Raw genomic sequence first — 15173 nt, forward strand, 5'->3', positions numbered from 1 at the left:
TAATTGTGGGTTCATTTCTGCATTTTCTGTTTTGTTCTGTTGATCTATGTGTCTGTTTTTGTCCTGGCACCATACTTTTTTGATGACTACAGCTTTACAATATAACTCAAAGTCTGGAATTGTGATGCCTCAAGCTTTGCTTTTCAAAAGTGCTTTGGCTCTTTGGGGACTTTTGTGGTTCCATACAAATTTTAGGATTGTTTGTTCTAAGTCTATGAAAAATGTTGGTGGTATTTTGATAGGGATTGCATGAAATGTGTAGATTGCTTTGGGTAATAGACATTTTAACAATGTTTATTCTTCCAATCCATGAGCATGGAATGCCTTCTATTTCTTTGTCTTCTTCAATTTCTTTTATCAGTATTCTATAGTTTTCAGAGTACAGGTCTTTAATCTCTTTGGTTTCCTAGGTATATTATTCTTTTTCATACAATAGTAAATTGTAAATGAGATTCCTTAATTTCTCATTCAACAGATTTCTATACAATGATTTTTATATCCTGCAATTTTACTGAATTCATTTTATCATTTCTAGCAGGTTTTTGGTGGAGTCTTTATCATGTCATCTGCAAATAATGAAAGTTTTACTTCTTCCTTTCCAATTTGGATGACTTTTTTTTTTTTAAGTAATCTCTATACTGAATATGACTCTTGAACTCATGATCCTGAGATTAAGAGTCTCATACTCCAGGGGTGCCTGGGTGGCTTAGTCGGTTAGGCGTCCGACTTTCGCTTAGGTCATGATCTCGCGGTTCGTGAGTTCGTGCCCCGCGTCGGGCTCTGTGCTGACTGCCAGCTCAGAGCCTGGAGCCTGTTTCAGTGTGTGACTCCCTGTCTCTCTGACCCTCCCCTCCTCACGCTGTCTCTCTCTCTCCTAGAAATAAATAAAAAATATTTAAAAAAAAAAAAAGAGTCTCATACTCCACTGACTGAACCAGCCAAGCACCCCAGTTGGGATCCCTTTTATTTCTTTTTGTTATCTGATTGCTGTGGCTAGGACTTCTTGTACTATGTTGAAATATAGTAGTGGGAGTGGACATCCCTGTCTTTTTCTTGACGGCAGAGGAAAATCTCTGTTTTCCCTATTTAGGATGATAATAGCTGTGTGTTTTTCATATGATCTTTATGAAGGAATGTACCCTCTACACCTACTTTGTTGAGGGTTTTTATCATGAACCTCATGTTGAGGGTTTTATTATGTCAGATGCTTTTTCTCCACCTATTGAACTCGTCATGTGGTTCTTATCCTTTCTTATGTTCATGTGGTATATCATGGTGATTGATTTGCAAATGCTGAACCACCCTTACAACACAGGAATAAATCCCACTTGATCATGGCGAATGATTTTTTTTTAATGTATTGTTGGATTCGGTTTGCTAGTATTTTGTTGAGGATTTTTGCATCCATGTTCATCAGAGATTTTTGGCCAGTAGTTCTCTTTTTCAGTGGTGTCTTTATCTGGTTTTGGTGTCAGGGTAATGCTGGCCTCATAGAAGGAATTTGGGAGTTTTCCTTCCTTTTTTGTTTTTTGGACTTGTTTAAGAAGAATAGGTATTAATTCTTGTAAGATCCAATTTTAGAAGGAAGAACCTTTCCCCAAATATCTGCAGTTCCACGTTTTGGGGGCTTGGGAGTTGGGCAGAGGGAGCCAAGAATCTGAAACAGCCCTTGGGGATAGCACTCCTGAAGCCTGTTTTTGACTCTTGTGTTTCCTGAGTGCATTCAGTAAATCCTGTCTAAATCCCTGGTACTGTTTTGCTGCTTTTGAGGTACTGGATGTATCCTGAGATCTCATCCAAGTCTCAGGTTTCAAAGCAGTATAAACACTGTCAGCCAGTCTGCAGTGTCACTTTAGCTCTGTCTGAAGCATGCCTACCACCTGAGGTCCTGACCGCTCTGCCTTCCTTCTGTCAGGTGGCTGCCTCCGGAGAGGGCTCTGCCATCAGTGGCTATCTCAGCCGGTGCAAGAAAGGCAAGAGGCACTGGAAGAAGCTCTGGTTCGTCATCAAAGGCAAGGTGCTCTACACCTACATGGCCAGTGAGGTATTGGTGGTTCGTGCTTTCTCTCATCTGTGAAGACCCCCAGGTTAAGCTCATGCCTCAGAGTGTCCAACTGGGCATGCATAGCACCCTGTCACCTGCAGGGCCGTGTGAGGCTAGGATGCTGGTTCCAGTCCCCATGTCATTCAAGTCTGTGTTGAGCAATACCATGTGCTGAGTGCGGCTGTGGATACACAACCATGTGTTGGTTCCAAATCTAAAGAATTGACCGCTCCTGAATAAGGAGTAAGATAAAGCAGTACAGCCTGCAGACCTGTGCACCCAAGCAGTTGAATGTCACTGCCCAGCATCCAGCACAAGCCAGGCACTCTCTTAGAGCAGGCTGCTTTCTGCTCTCCACTTCAGTTTGGGACAGAATTCAACAGCTTACAGGAAGCTACCACACTTTTGCTCTGTGCATTTCTTTTATCAGGGAGCTACATTGGTTCATGGTAACACTTGTACAAATAAAACTTAAGTTTCTATTTTTATAGATCATCTTACCTTTATGTCTTCTAAAAGGTACACGAGAGGGCCTTGGAAGTGAAGCCTGCTTTCAGAGTAGACAGACATGGGCTCTGGTTATACAGCAGGGAGCTGTCTGGTCTCGACCCAGGCTGAATCTGTAGGATAGTTTGGAAGATTTCCATGTCCAGGCCCCACCATCTGGTGGCTTCTATGGGCTAAACCCACTTTGAAAATGGGTCTTAGGGGCACCTAGGTGGCACAGTGAGTTAAGTCTGGCTCTAGGTTTTGGCTCAGGTCATGACCTCACAGTTCGTGGGACTGAGCCCCACATCAGGCTCTGCACTGACAGCACAGAGCCTGCTTGGGATTCTCTCTCTCTCTCTCTCTCTCTCTCTCTCTCTCTCTCTCTCTCCCCCCCCCCTTTCTTTCTCTGCTCCTTCTGTGTTCTCTTTTTCTCTTCTCTCACTCTCTCAAAAATAATTGAACAAATTAAAAAAAAAAAAAAAAGGCAAGAAAGAAAATGGGATTTGAATGTGTTTTGCTGCAGAGGGTGTGTTCTTTACCCCAGGAGGATATTCGCATCAGCACAGGGCTGGCTGGCCCTTCTCCCTGAATCTCCGATGCTGACCAGCGTGCAGAGGGCACTTCCTGTTTCAGGGCATAAAGCTTCTCTCACAGAAGACCTGCAGCTGTGAGGGTTGCAGCCTGCTCCTTCCTCAGGAAATCCCAGAGGCTAGGAGGGACACAGAAAGACAGACAGAGGGGGGACCAACCCCTGTGTGAGCTCAGTGCTAGCTGACATGTCCATAGAGGAGCAAAGGAGAATTTTTGAGCTGAGAATTGTGCTCTTTCCAGAACAAATTGAAATGTGATATAATGCCCACCTGCAGCCCAGAGCATCTTCCAAAATGGGTATTGGGAAAGGACACTCACAGGAGTTCTCTAAAAACTGGGTTTTGAGGGAACCTTGAGTAGGCAGTTAGCAGGACTGCCTCCTAGGAGTACTTCTCAGAATCTCTAACGTACCAAGGTGAGCTGTGGGTCTGAGATGAGATTTCCCAAGCTGGCCTGACCACAGGCCCTTCCTTGTGGAGCATCTTGTGGAACTCTCCCATCCCGTGGAACACTCTTTGGGAGGAAACACTGGCTTAGACAGGTGAACAGGGCCAGTGATGATTAAGTAACCAGCAAACAGAGGTGAGTCCTGTCTGAGACTGGAAGACCCAAAGTCTCTAGGTCCTGAGCAACAGCTGTCATGGAAGTGACACCCTAAGTTTATTTTATTTTTTCTTCATGTTTATTTATTAATTTTGAGGGGTGTGGAGCAGGGAAGGGACAGCAAGAAAGGGAAAGAGAGAACCCCAAGTGGGCTCTGTGCTGTCAGCACAGAGCCTGATGCAGGGCTTGATCTCACAAACCTCAATATCATGACCTGAGCTGAAATCAAGAGTCAGGTGCTTAACCAACTGAGCCACCCAGGCGCCCCCCTAAGTTGATAGATGGATTTTAAGTATGCTTCCAAAGTAGTTCTTTCCACAGAGAAGAACTTGTACAATTTCTTGATAAGGTCATGCCAGTGATAGCACTAAGCTCTCAAATTCCACCAAAGAGAAAATGTTTGATAAAACCAATAACCCCTTTTCACTGTCTCTACTGCAGTACCCGTTTCCAGTTTTAGGTGATAACAAATAAAGCCACTTTAAACTTTTGTGTACGGGTTTTTATGTGAAAAGTTTTTTTTTTTTTTTTTTTTTTTTAAATTTCGCTTCGGTAGACACCCACGATCAGAATTTCTAGATCATAGGAAGGTAAGGTATAGGCTTGGTTTATCAGAAATGACAGACCTTTTGCAAAATGATCTACCATTTTATATCCCCCTCAACAAAGTATGTAAATGTGAGAGTTATAGTTGCTCCACACCTTTGTCGTCTTTGATATTGTCCATCTTCAATTTACTAGTATCTCAGAGTGGTTTTAGTTTAAATTTCCCTAGTGACTAAAGATATTTTTAATGTTCTTATTGGCTATTTATAGATTTCCCTTTGAGAAGTGTCTGTTCAGATTCCTTACCAGTTTTTTAAGTAGGGTGTCTTATTACTGACTTACAGTTCTTTACATATCTTGGATACCAGTCTTTTTTTCATATAAATGTTTTGTGAGTAGTCTCTCCCTGTCTGTGGCTTGCCTGTGTATTTTCTTAATGAATGAATTTGTCCTGTTGTTTTGATGAACAGGAATTTTTAACTTAAATGAAACCAAATTTATCAGTGTTTTCCTTTATGGCTATTGCTTTTCATATCGTAAGAAACTTTTGTCTGCAAGTTACCAGGTTGTTCCCCGTATTTGCTTCTGACAACTTTAATGTTTCAGCTTTTACACCGAGGTCTATCTGAAATTAATTATTGAGTATGGTGTGAGATAGGGGTTGAGCTTCATTTTTCCCCCAAATGGATATCCAGTTATTCTAGCACTACTCATTAAAAGATTTTCCTTTCCTTATAGGATTATTTGGTCCCTTTATTAAATATCAGATGTCTAAATATGTTTGGGGCTATCTCTGGGTTTTCTGTTTCACTGATAATATTTACTAATTCTTATGCTACTGCCTTAGTGCCTAATTACTGGAGCTTTATAGCAAGTCTTGAAGTCAGGTTACATAAGCCTCCAACATTGTTCTTTTTAAAGATTGTTTGGAGTATTCTAGGTCTTTTGTGTTTTAAACATGTAAACTTGTCAATTTCTACCAAAAAACCCGAGATTATGACAGGGATTGTTGAATCAATTTGGGGAGATTTGGCATCTTAACAATATTAAATCTTCAAATCTATAAACATGGTATAAATCTTCATGTATTTAGTTTTTTTAATTTCCCCTTTTATGTTTTGGAGTTTTAGTACAGAGATCTGATACTTCTGTTCTTGTATTTTTGTTAACTTTATTCCTTTTACTTTTTAGATGCTATTTTGTTGTTTTTCTTTTTGGATACTATATTGAATGGAGTTTATTTGCTAGTTACTTGCTGCTAGTACACAGATAGAAAAAAATTGATGATGCTGTGACCTTGCTAAATTAATTACTGTTTCTAGTAGTTGTTTTGTGATCAGACAAGTCCTTTGCAAGCATAGATAGTCTAGACTTCTTTTCCTTATCTTTATGTCTTTCTTCTTCTTGCTGTAATGCAATGGCTAAGAACTCCAGTACAATTTTGAATTTAATTGGTGGGAGTGAGTACCCTCTTGCCTTGTTCCCAATCTTAGAGGAAAAGCACTCAGTATTCCACTATTAAGTAGGATGTTAGCTGTAGTTATTTTATTGAAGCCCTCAGATTAAGGAAGTTCCCTTCTAATCCTAGTTTGCTGAGGGTTTTTTAAAATCATGAATTGATATTGAATTTTGTCAGATGCTTTCTCTGATCCAGCAGTCTGAAAGGTGATTCCCTTTTACACACAACCTCAGCTCCCCCTCCTTCTCCTCCCACAACCTTCTTAATTATATTTTAACTAATTGCTTAACTAATTATATCTTTGTTTTTGTGTCATTTCATAAAGTATTTTATGAGCATGTATTTTTACATAAATATGTGTGTGTGTAAACATACCTGTATATATAAAAATCTTTTGCTGCTGAGCACTGTGATTTTAAGATCCATTTATATTCTCTGGGTCCATGTCATGAAATTCTTAGCAAGTTTATAGCACAGACACCCTGAGTGCTCTGTGGCATTGTGAATGAGGACAGGGGGAATGAGTACAGAGTATGTTATCCAAAGTACTTCTGGAAAACAGAGTCACTGACGAATCAAGTCAGCCTGAAGAATGCAGTGTTAGAAGGTGGTCATGAGTCCAAATTCTGGCTCAGCCCCTTACTAAAGTGTGTAATCTTGGGGAGTTATTTACCTTACCTGAGCCTCAGTTTCCTTTAGAACAGGAGTGACACCTTCTCTGATTGTTATGAAAGATTCAGCATGATATTGTAAAGATGAAAATGCCTGGGCCCAAATAGGCTGTCACAGAATGTTAAGTTTCTCTCCTTCCTTATGACTGGTCCTGGCAGGCACAGGGGTGAAGGGTATGTGTGTGGTTAGTCTGCAGTCACCAAAGCATGCCTGACCAGAAGAGCTCATCGTGCATCTTACATCCAAGGGGGACAGGAAATGCCGAGCAGTTGACTGTGTGTAGTGTGGTGTTTACTATCAGCTTTCCCTTTTGCTCTCTGCAGGACACGGTGGCCATGGAGAGTATGCCCCTGCTTGGTTTCACCATTGCCCCAGAAAAGGAAGAGGGCAGCAGTGAAGTAGGACCTATTTTTCATCTCTACCACAAGAAAACCCTATTTTATAGCTTCAAAGCAGAGGATACCAATTCAGCTCAGAGGTACCCGAATTTCTATCTCCTTGCTTCTCCCTCTGGATGGAAACAGGTTGCTACCCAGGGCTTTGGCTTCTTTCTGCTCCAGCCATCCTGTTCCATCAAATCCCTTTGGGCCACAGCAATGGAACTATCTATCTGTTCCTGATCATGAGATTTTTTTAAAGATTATCATGATTCCTTCATATAGGCATGCATTGATTCAGCAAATCTTTACACTGTGTTCTAGACCTTTTGCTAAATGCTAGGCAACAAATATGAATATGACCTCAGGTAATAGGCACCCTAGTCCACCTAGTCACTTAAAGGTTCTGTGACCAGAGTCACAGAGCCATGACACCTAAATGTTCCCTCTCCTCTGTTTTACAGGTGGATCGAGGCCATGGAAGATGCAAGTGTGTTATAGCAGTTACCAAGCACGTGGACTCAGAATAAACTCTTAGGTTGATATGCGGATCCTTCCAGAAGCCAATCTGTGTCTCCACTTGTTGGGGCTCACATCTGGATTCAGCATGGGGCCTAATCCTTTTTTTGCCGTAACCCCCTCTCCCCTTCACAAGTGGAACCCTTAAGGAATATTTATGAACCGCTCCTTTTCTGTTCTCGTGTCTTCCACACACCGGATGCCACCCCAGCCCAGCATAAACTATTTCCCTAGTCAGTAGTGAGTTCAAGTCTAGTAACATGAAGACATGGAAACAGTAGAGAAAGTACTGTGCAGTACTTAGAAATGCAGGCTTTTTAGTGGAAACAAGCTTTTACAATTTTTACTGGTGGTAAACATTATCACTTCTCATAGCATTGGTGTCAGTGCCTCAGGTGAAATGAGAAACAATTGGTAAATAACAGCTACCCTCTTCGAAAGCACTTTATTGTTCTACTGAGCTACAGACTCCAGTTTTATGTTTTCCAAGTGATTTACTTAAGTAAGTAGCAGATGGAGCCCCATGGACTAATTTGCCACCAGTTCTCAACAAGAGGGTACGTACAAGTGATTTGTGCAAACCCGGCTGGGCCTTGCCAAGTGGGCTGGCGAGTGGCATGTGGGGGTGGGGGTTGGGTGGTGGCATCCTCCTCGCTGCAGAGGCCACACTGCACTGGATAAGAAGGCAGGCTCTCCTCCTCCACTTGATCATACGACCTGTATGCTGACAGGACTTACTAAAGGAAGGACCTCTCTTTCCTGGGTGGTCCTCACACTACCCGTGCTGGAAGCTCAACTGCGGGCAGACCCAGCCCCGACCCTGCAGGTCACCACAAACCCTCTGAAGAGACAGGGTCTGCTTTAGTTTATTGTGTGCTTTCCTGTGTCTACCCAACATGAGCTGACAGTGTTATGTTTGTAAGAACCCGTGCTGGCTTTCACCACGGCTATCCTCCGGCTGTCCTCCGGCTGTACTGCCAAAGCCTTGAAAGAGATAGGAAGAGAGACAAGATACAGTCACAAGGTGAATTAATGGACTTGACTAGTGGCTCTGGACACAGCAAGGGAGCACACAAGTAGTGGCTTGAAGAGACTCTCTGGGCACTTGGGGCTCAGCCACCTCCCGCTGATGACCACTGCGCGTTATGTTGGACAAATTTCTACATAAAGCAGAACAGGGGCAGGGCAGGTGGGATTCCTTGTTACTCTCATCAAAATAGAAAACAGTCATATCATTTTCTGATGTCCTGTCCCCATCCTCCTGCTGCCCTGTTCCCTAAACAAAAAAGCATTTGCTGACAAACCTTTTGTAAAAAGCACCATCTCAAGGAGTTATTTACATTAAATATTTTCAGGGGAATTTTTTTCCTAGTTTGCAATTTATCTTTTAAAATGTTTGCATTAAACATCTAATCAATGATTCAAACTAAATGATTAGACAGATCTTTTTATTAATTTTTGAGGGATCAATTTCAACGCAACCATTTTCTTTTTTTTTTTTAATATTTTTATTTATTTCTAGGAGAGAGAGAGACAGCGTGAGCAGGGGAGGGTCAGAGAGAGGAAGACACAGACTCTGAAATAGGCTCCAGGCTCTGAACTGGCAGCACAGAGCCCGACGCGGGGCTTTGATCATGACCTAAGCGAAAGTCAGACGCTCAACTGACTAAGCCACCCAGGCGCCCCTAAACGCAACCATTTTCATTGTAAGATATATTTAAGTGGGCCTGTTAGAGCCTCTTAGTCTTTAAAAAGTATAGCAAGACTGTTTCCCCAATCTGCTATGTGTCACTGGCCATTGTCAGTGTCTGAGCTCCAGGTAGAATTACGCATCTGGAAATCATCTGAAGGCCTCTTATACCATATAACATCCTATTTTGGATGCTCTATAAACAAGAGGTAATAGGGCTTTTATCTTTCAGTGAGTAGTTACCCTAATAAAAAACACTTGAGTTATAAGGCGAACCCACTGAATGGGTTTTATGAAAGAAAGTGGCAGAGGCCACCAAGATGCTCCACAGCTCATGTATGACTGGGCAAGGACCCACTTAGTTTGCCTGTAACTTGTTTTTACCTGGACTTCCCATAGTTCCTTGATTTCAGCTGATTTCTACTGGCCTATTTTGTTGTTCCTTCCCTGACTTTCTCTGTCCAGCCCATTTTATAGGTTCATGGGGCTTGCTTCTTTCTACTGGGCCCAGAGGCTGGAGAAATGGCCAGCTTTGATGCCACGACCACATTGCCTGAGGCCCCTGTGGCATCTGATTTGCCCCCTGCTCCCAGAGCAACCCCTCTGCTATGCCCCCCACAAAGGCCATGTTTCTAGGGAGGAAGCAGTTCCATGTAAGCCGGAGGCCAGAATGAGAGCATACAGGCCCTGGGCAAGTCACTCACTTCAGTAGCTCCGAGCCTTAGTGTCTTCACCAGTCACATGGAGACTATTCCAGTTCCCCAAAGAGTTCAGGGACGGAGCACAAACCAACCACTCAAGAAAGTGGATTGGAAACCATAAACCCATGGAGAAGGGCATGCCCTGTACAAAGTGAAAGTAAGTGATAGGCCCTGCTCTATGACAGTACAAGATGAAGACCATATGCAAAAAAGACCTTCCTTCTTATCCATGAAAATGGCAAGAAAGACGAACCAGGACTGAGGAGGGCCTGGCACAGGCAGGCTGAGCCCCTCTGGTCACCACCACCCCCATCCTGTTTGTTTTGAATGACCTGTCCCTGAGCTCTTCCTATATCATGCATCAACAAAACACAGACCTTTGCAGGGTTGGCCTCTGCCTGCTTCTCGGAATCGGTAAAATTTTAGGAAACTGGAGTTGCACTGAAAGCAAGCACTTACTTTCTAGCAGCTTCCCACCTTCCCTGCAGTTTTTCCAGCCTGGATTTGTCTTAGTAAGTCAGTACAATTCTTGTTCATGGTTACTAATACAAAGCCCACTAGAAACAAAGTGTCCAGGGACACTAGTTGAGTTCCTGGCTCCTGGTAATAATTCCTTCACATATCAGAAGTCGGCTTTGAGTTCTGGTCAGGCTGACAGACCAGCTGACCACTCATTCCCCCTTGGATGCAGCCTGGTCCCATGTGTGGGTGTGACCCGGGGGTGGTCTTTGGGTGCATGCCATGGGGCCAGTGCTGAGGACACTGACAGTCCTGCTACCACCACTGCAGGGTAACAAGGTAAGAGTCTTTCCTTCACCCAGTCCAGCCTTCTGTTTGTGTAAATGTCATCACTTAACACTGAAGCCCTTAAATGGGGACTGAGGCCACCTGGGCTAGGAGCCCGAGTTTGTTTTGCTACAAGACTGTCAACAACATACTTGTAACATTGTTAGTTCATTCAGCCTGTGTTTTGTGGCTTCTATAATTGTGGGAGTTTTTGTGCTTCCACACATTGATGGTCAGTTGAGAGGACAGAGGTATTCACACTAAGAAGTCTGTTTTCAACAACAGGTAAGAAGAAACCAAGTTTAAACATCTAGGAAAAGGAAATTAACTTTACAAGAGGAAGTCCAACAGCAGAGTAGTTTGAGGATTAGACACTATCCCTAAGAACCAAGCTCTTTGAGTTTCTCTAATCTGTTGCCCAGTGTCAGCCCGATTCCGGGGCTGGTTCTCCAGAGACTGATCAGTGACTGCCACTGGTGGCTGGGTTACAGGTTTCCCTGTTCACGGGCACCAGGGAGGGGCACTCATCTTGCACTACCTTTTTCTCAGAAGAACCCAGCAGGCCTTCCATGCGTTCCGGGTCCACACTACTGCCCACCCTTTCCTGAGCTACTTACAGGGACAGACCTGTCAGCTGGGGGCTGAGGGGAGGGTGGCTGCTGAGGACCCACCCGCCAAGTCCACCCTTTGGATGACATCTTTCAGAAAGAAGAGTGTGGTCTGGATTAGCATAATGCAAGGGCTGTTCGGGGCTGTGGACCAAGTTCTCTCCCTTGCGCAGAGCATCTGGTAGTGGTGGTTGTACAGGAAAGGGTATCCTGTGTTGACACAACAGAATGACAAACAGGCCTCATTCTCTTGATAGTATTTCATGGGTCCGGTTACTATAGAGCAGGTGTAGAAAGGCAGCACTGCCACGAGTGAAAGAGAGGCTCGTAAAAAATAAAATCTGTGTTAAGAAAGCAGAGTGAGAGAAAAAAAAACAAGCATTGTGAACAAGGTTTTTTGGCCTTTTTTAAACTGTAGGAGTGGGTTTATGAAATCGATAGCAATGGGTCACATCAGCTTCCTCCCCCCAGCCCTCCCCTCACAGGCACACTGAAGACCACATGGTAGAACACAGCTCCCTCTCCCCAGCCCCCCCCCCATAGGCACACTGAAGACCACATGGTAGAACACAGCTCTTTCCCCAGCCCCCCCGCCATAGGCACACTGAAGACCACATGGTAGAACACAGCTCCCTCTCCCCAGCCCCCCCCCCATAGGCACACTGAAGACCACATGGTAGAACACAGCTCTTTCCCCCGCCCCCCCGCCATAGGCACACTGAAGACCACATGGTAGAACACAGATCCCTCTCCCCCGCCCCCCCCCCCCATAGGCACACTGAAGACCACATGGTGGAACACAGCTCCCTCTCCCCAGCACTCCCCCACACATAGGCACACTGAAGACCACATGGTAAAACACAGCTCCCTCTCCCCAGCCCCCTCCTCCATAGGCACACTGAAGACCACATGGTAGAACACAGCTCTTTCCCCAGCCCCCCCTCCATAGGCACACTGAAGACCACATGGTAGAACACAGATCCCTCTCCCCCGCCCCCCCCCCCCATAGGCACACTGAAGACCACATGGTGGAACACAGCTCCCTCTCCCCAGCACTCCCCCACACATAGGCACACTGAAGACCACATGGTAAAACACAGCTCCCTCTCCCCAGCCCCCTCCTCCGTAGGCACACTGAAGACCACATGGTAGAACACAGCAGAGCATACCCATCATCCTTAAGGACTATTTTATTTTTCAGGCATGTATGTGCATGCACATATTACTGATTGCTGATGTAAAATGTACACTTACAGATTACAGTCAACATTTTTTTTTTAAACCACTAGCTTAAGAGTGTCAGGAGCACAAAGTTGCAGGTAGAGATATAATGAGCCAAAACAAAAGACACATATTCAAGTGTTAAGGACATTGCCAGTTTTAGTTTTTGAATGCTTCAAAAATATTAGAAGGAGGGGGAAGGTATAAAATTCATGGTAAACCTACAGAAATAGTTTTGATCAGGAAATGGATACAGTAGCACTTAAGGGTACCATATACCTGTAAGCAAAGTAACAGATGCCTGTTATTGGTATATATAAATTATAATAATTATCCAGGAGCTAAGTGTTACAAATATTATAGAACTTTAGAATAACAGCATGTTTTATGCCAGGGGCTCCCAAAGCTTATTTTCAACAGTGACTACCACTCTGGTTTATTATGTAAAGATTACCCACTCAAGTGAGAACTGCCCTAAACGACCTCAAGTTCTCTTCAAAATTAGGCTCTCATCTTCAAAAGTGCAATTCACATTCTCTCCAAAGGTGGACTCTGAGGGAAAGTAAGGAAGGATCTGGTTAAATTACTAATGTGTTCACCCACAGCTGTATCCAAAAACGGGTCTCGTGGTAAAGTATAGGCAATAAGCCTATATGTTCCTAAGAACTTGTAACAGATAATGAGGAGATGAGAATTTAAAAGAATTGCCATCTCCAATAAATCTGTGGCCCTTCACATCCAGTGGCCTGTACTTAACCAGCCCTAACAATACCAACTAGAAATCAAGAATGTGTACTGGAGCTGCCCTGCTGTGAGCAACATACATGAAAAAATAAATTACCTCTTGATTGCTACAGTAACTGGCTATACCCCAAAGCAGGAGACTTGATTATTCCAACATGTATAATTATGGAAGTTATTATAGGCATAAAATTAAGACAGCTCTTTTTAAAATACAGCTATAATCCCACTCAGTGAGACCCTGAATCTTATTTTATGGGACAAGGTGGAAAAATGACCATTAGTTTTCACAGTAGCAATCTGACTAATTTCTCTTAAATCTCAACCTTTCACCTACTCAATAAAGATCTTCCACTTTTACAATTATCAAGATATCATTGTCATCCTCTGAGTCCATCCCTTGCTTCCTAGGATCAGAAACATCCCCTCCTGACAAAAATACGTGAAGAAAATTGCTTTTTAAACATTTCTTAAAAAGCTTTCCTTTTTCCAGATATGTCCCTTGACATTATTAAGCTATTTTTGTGAAAACCTTTAAGAGAACAATCTTTTTCCTATTTAGGGAAGCTATAGGGATAAAACTTCTAATAGAGAATACAACATAGTGTTTCTTGGCAAGTTCTCTTTGGAGGGAAAAATCATGATAGAATATTTACTAAATACCATATCTCAAAGTTTTAAATACCTATAACAGTGCATTAAACATTTCAAGTTTCTTGTGTACATAATTTAGGGTGTTCAGTTCAGGGCTTCAGTCAAGAGTTCTGAGCTTTGAGGTCTGGCAACCTTCGTGTATGCCTCTGTCTACACTTGTGAGAGTGCTTCCACATTCTTCCTTCCACACTTATCCACCCTGGTAGGTAGTTTGGCCTCTACTGACCTAGGAGCCAAGAGACTCATGAACTGGATCTCATCTAAAGCACCACAATCAGTTAATGGCAACTCTGGAACGTGCCAAGACATCCAGGGTACTCTGCACTCTGCCAGGGCCCCCCTCCTCAGCGGAAAGATGATTAATGGTCAGTTATCCTGGAAACTGACTCCACTGATAGAAACTCTGAAACACAGTTGACTGATAAATATTGACTTTCCTAATACAGAGAAATGCTGATTACCTAAGTCATAACCATCTATGAACAAATCAAATTTGTTCAACAAACCTGGAGCCTCAAGAATACATTATGATATTTACTTTCAGGATTAATTAGCTGGAAAGAAAGGTTAGTATGATCAGGGTTGTTTCCTGGTATTAGATAGTTTCAGCTGACTGCTGGAAGAGGGAGAGCAAGACTGAATGCTGTGCATGTAGGAGAATGCTAAGGGACTTGGGAACCCTACAATACTCAGGTGTTCTTTTAACAGTGACACCAGACTTGGCACAGAGACCTGGTTACTTACTTCTAGGAGCTCACCCCTGAGAAGTTGGGTACAAACACTCTAATTCTCTGTCCTGGAAGCACTAGAAGGATACCACTGTGGGAGAATGGATCACAGTGAATGGATTGTGCCTGAGGCAGATTAGGAAATAGTTGGGGAAGGTAAATGGACAAAGGAGGGCTTGCCTCACAGAGAAAAGGGGTCAGAGAGGCCCCTGGAGGCAGAGCAGAATAAGTAAGGTATGTGAAATGGAGTGGGATACCATGTGGCATATTCAGTAAATGGGGGAGTGCAAAATTATAGAGTGAATTAAGAGGGAGGAAATCACGAAAACAGATGAGACAGGAAGGGCTGTTTGTGACCAGTTCACTCAGAACCACTGCATATATCCTATAGTTTCTAGATGGGGGAGAGGGGTCCTTCAGATGCTTTAAAGTAGAGGACAAAACATCTGTGTTAGACCACTCGTCTTCCACATGTGAAATGGGAGTCTCTTCTGTCAAAGATGGCCTCCGTAACAGATGCCCTCCTGTGTGTTCTCCTTACAATGAAACTTAGATACTCCTCCCATCAAGGAGTGGAGTGCATACCCACTCTCCTTGAACCTGGACCCCACCTGTGTGATGCCTCAAGGAGTAGCAGAGGAAGTGACTTCTATAAAAACCTACTTTGTTCTCTTGTGCACTCCTGGAATGTGTCCACCATGCTATGAAGCGCCCAGGCCACAGAGAGGTCACATGTCAGGGTTC

The 15173-nt window shown here is 43.4% G+C and overlaps 1 protein-coding gene across 1 annotated transcript in view; it reads left to right on the forward strand.

The window, feature by feature from the left end:
• Positions 1-8648, forward strand: part of FGD5 (FYVE, RhoGEF and PH domain containing 5) — a gene marked incomplete at its 5' end in the record, with an annotated part of 70002 nt that extends 61354 nt beyond the window's left edge. The window contains 3 exons of the mRNA XM_039231298.1: positions 1916-2044; positions 6728-6882; positions 7246-8648. Coding sequence (XP_039087229.1) covers positions 1916-2044; positions 6728-6882; positions 7246-7282 — 321 coding nt within the window. The remainder of the gene's footprint in view (positions 1-1915; positions 2045-6727; positions 6883-7245) is intronic.
• Positions 8649-15173: the final 6525 nt, after the last annotated feature.

Source organism: Hyaena hyaena, unplaced genomic scaffold (genome assembly GCF_003009895.1).
Source record: "Hyaena hyaena isolate Hyena2069 unplaced genomic scaffold, ASM300989v1 scaffold_56, whole genome shotgun sequence".
Lineage (NCBI taxonomy): Eukaryota > Metazoa > Chordata > Mammalia > Carnivora > Hyaenidae > Hyaena > Hyaena hyaena.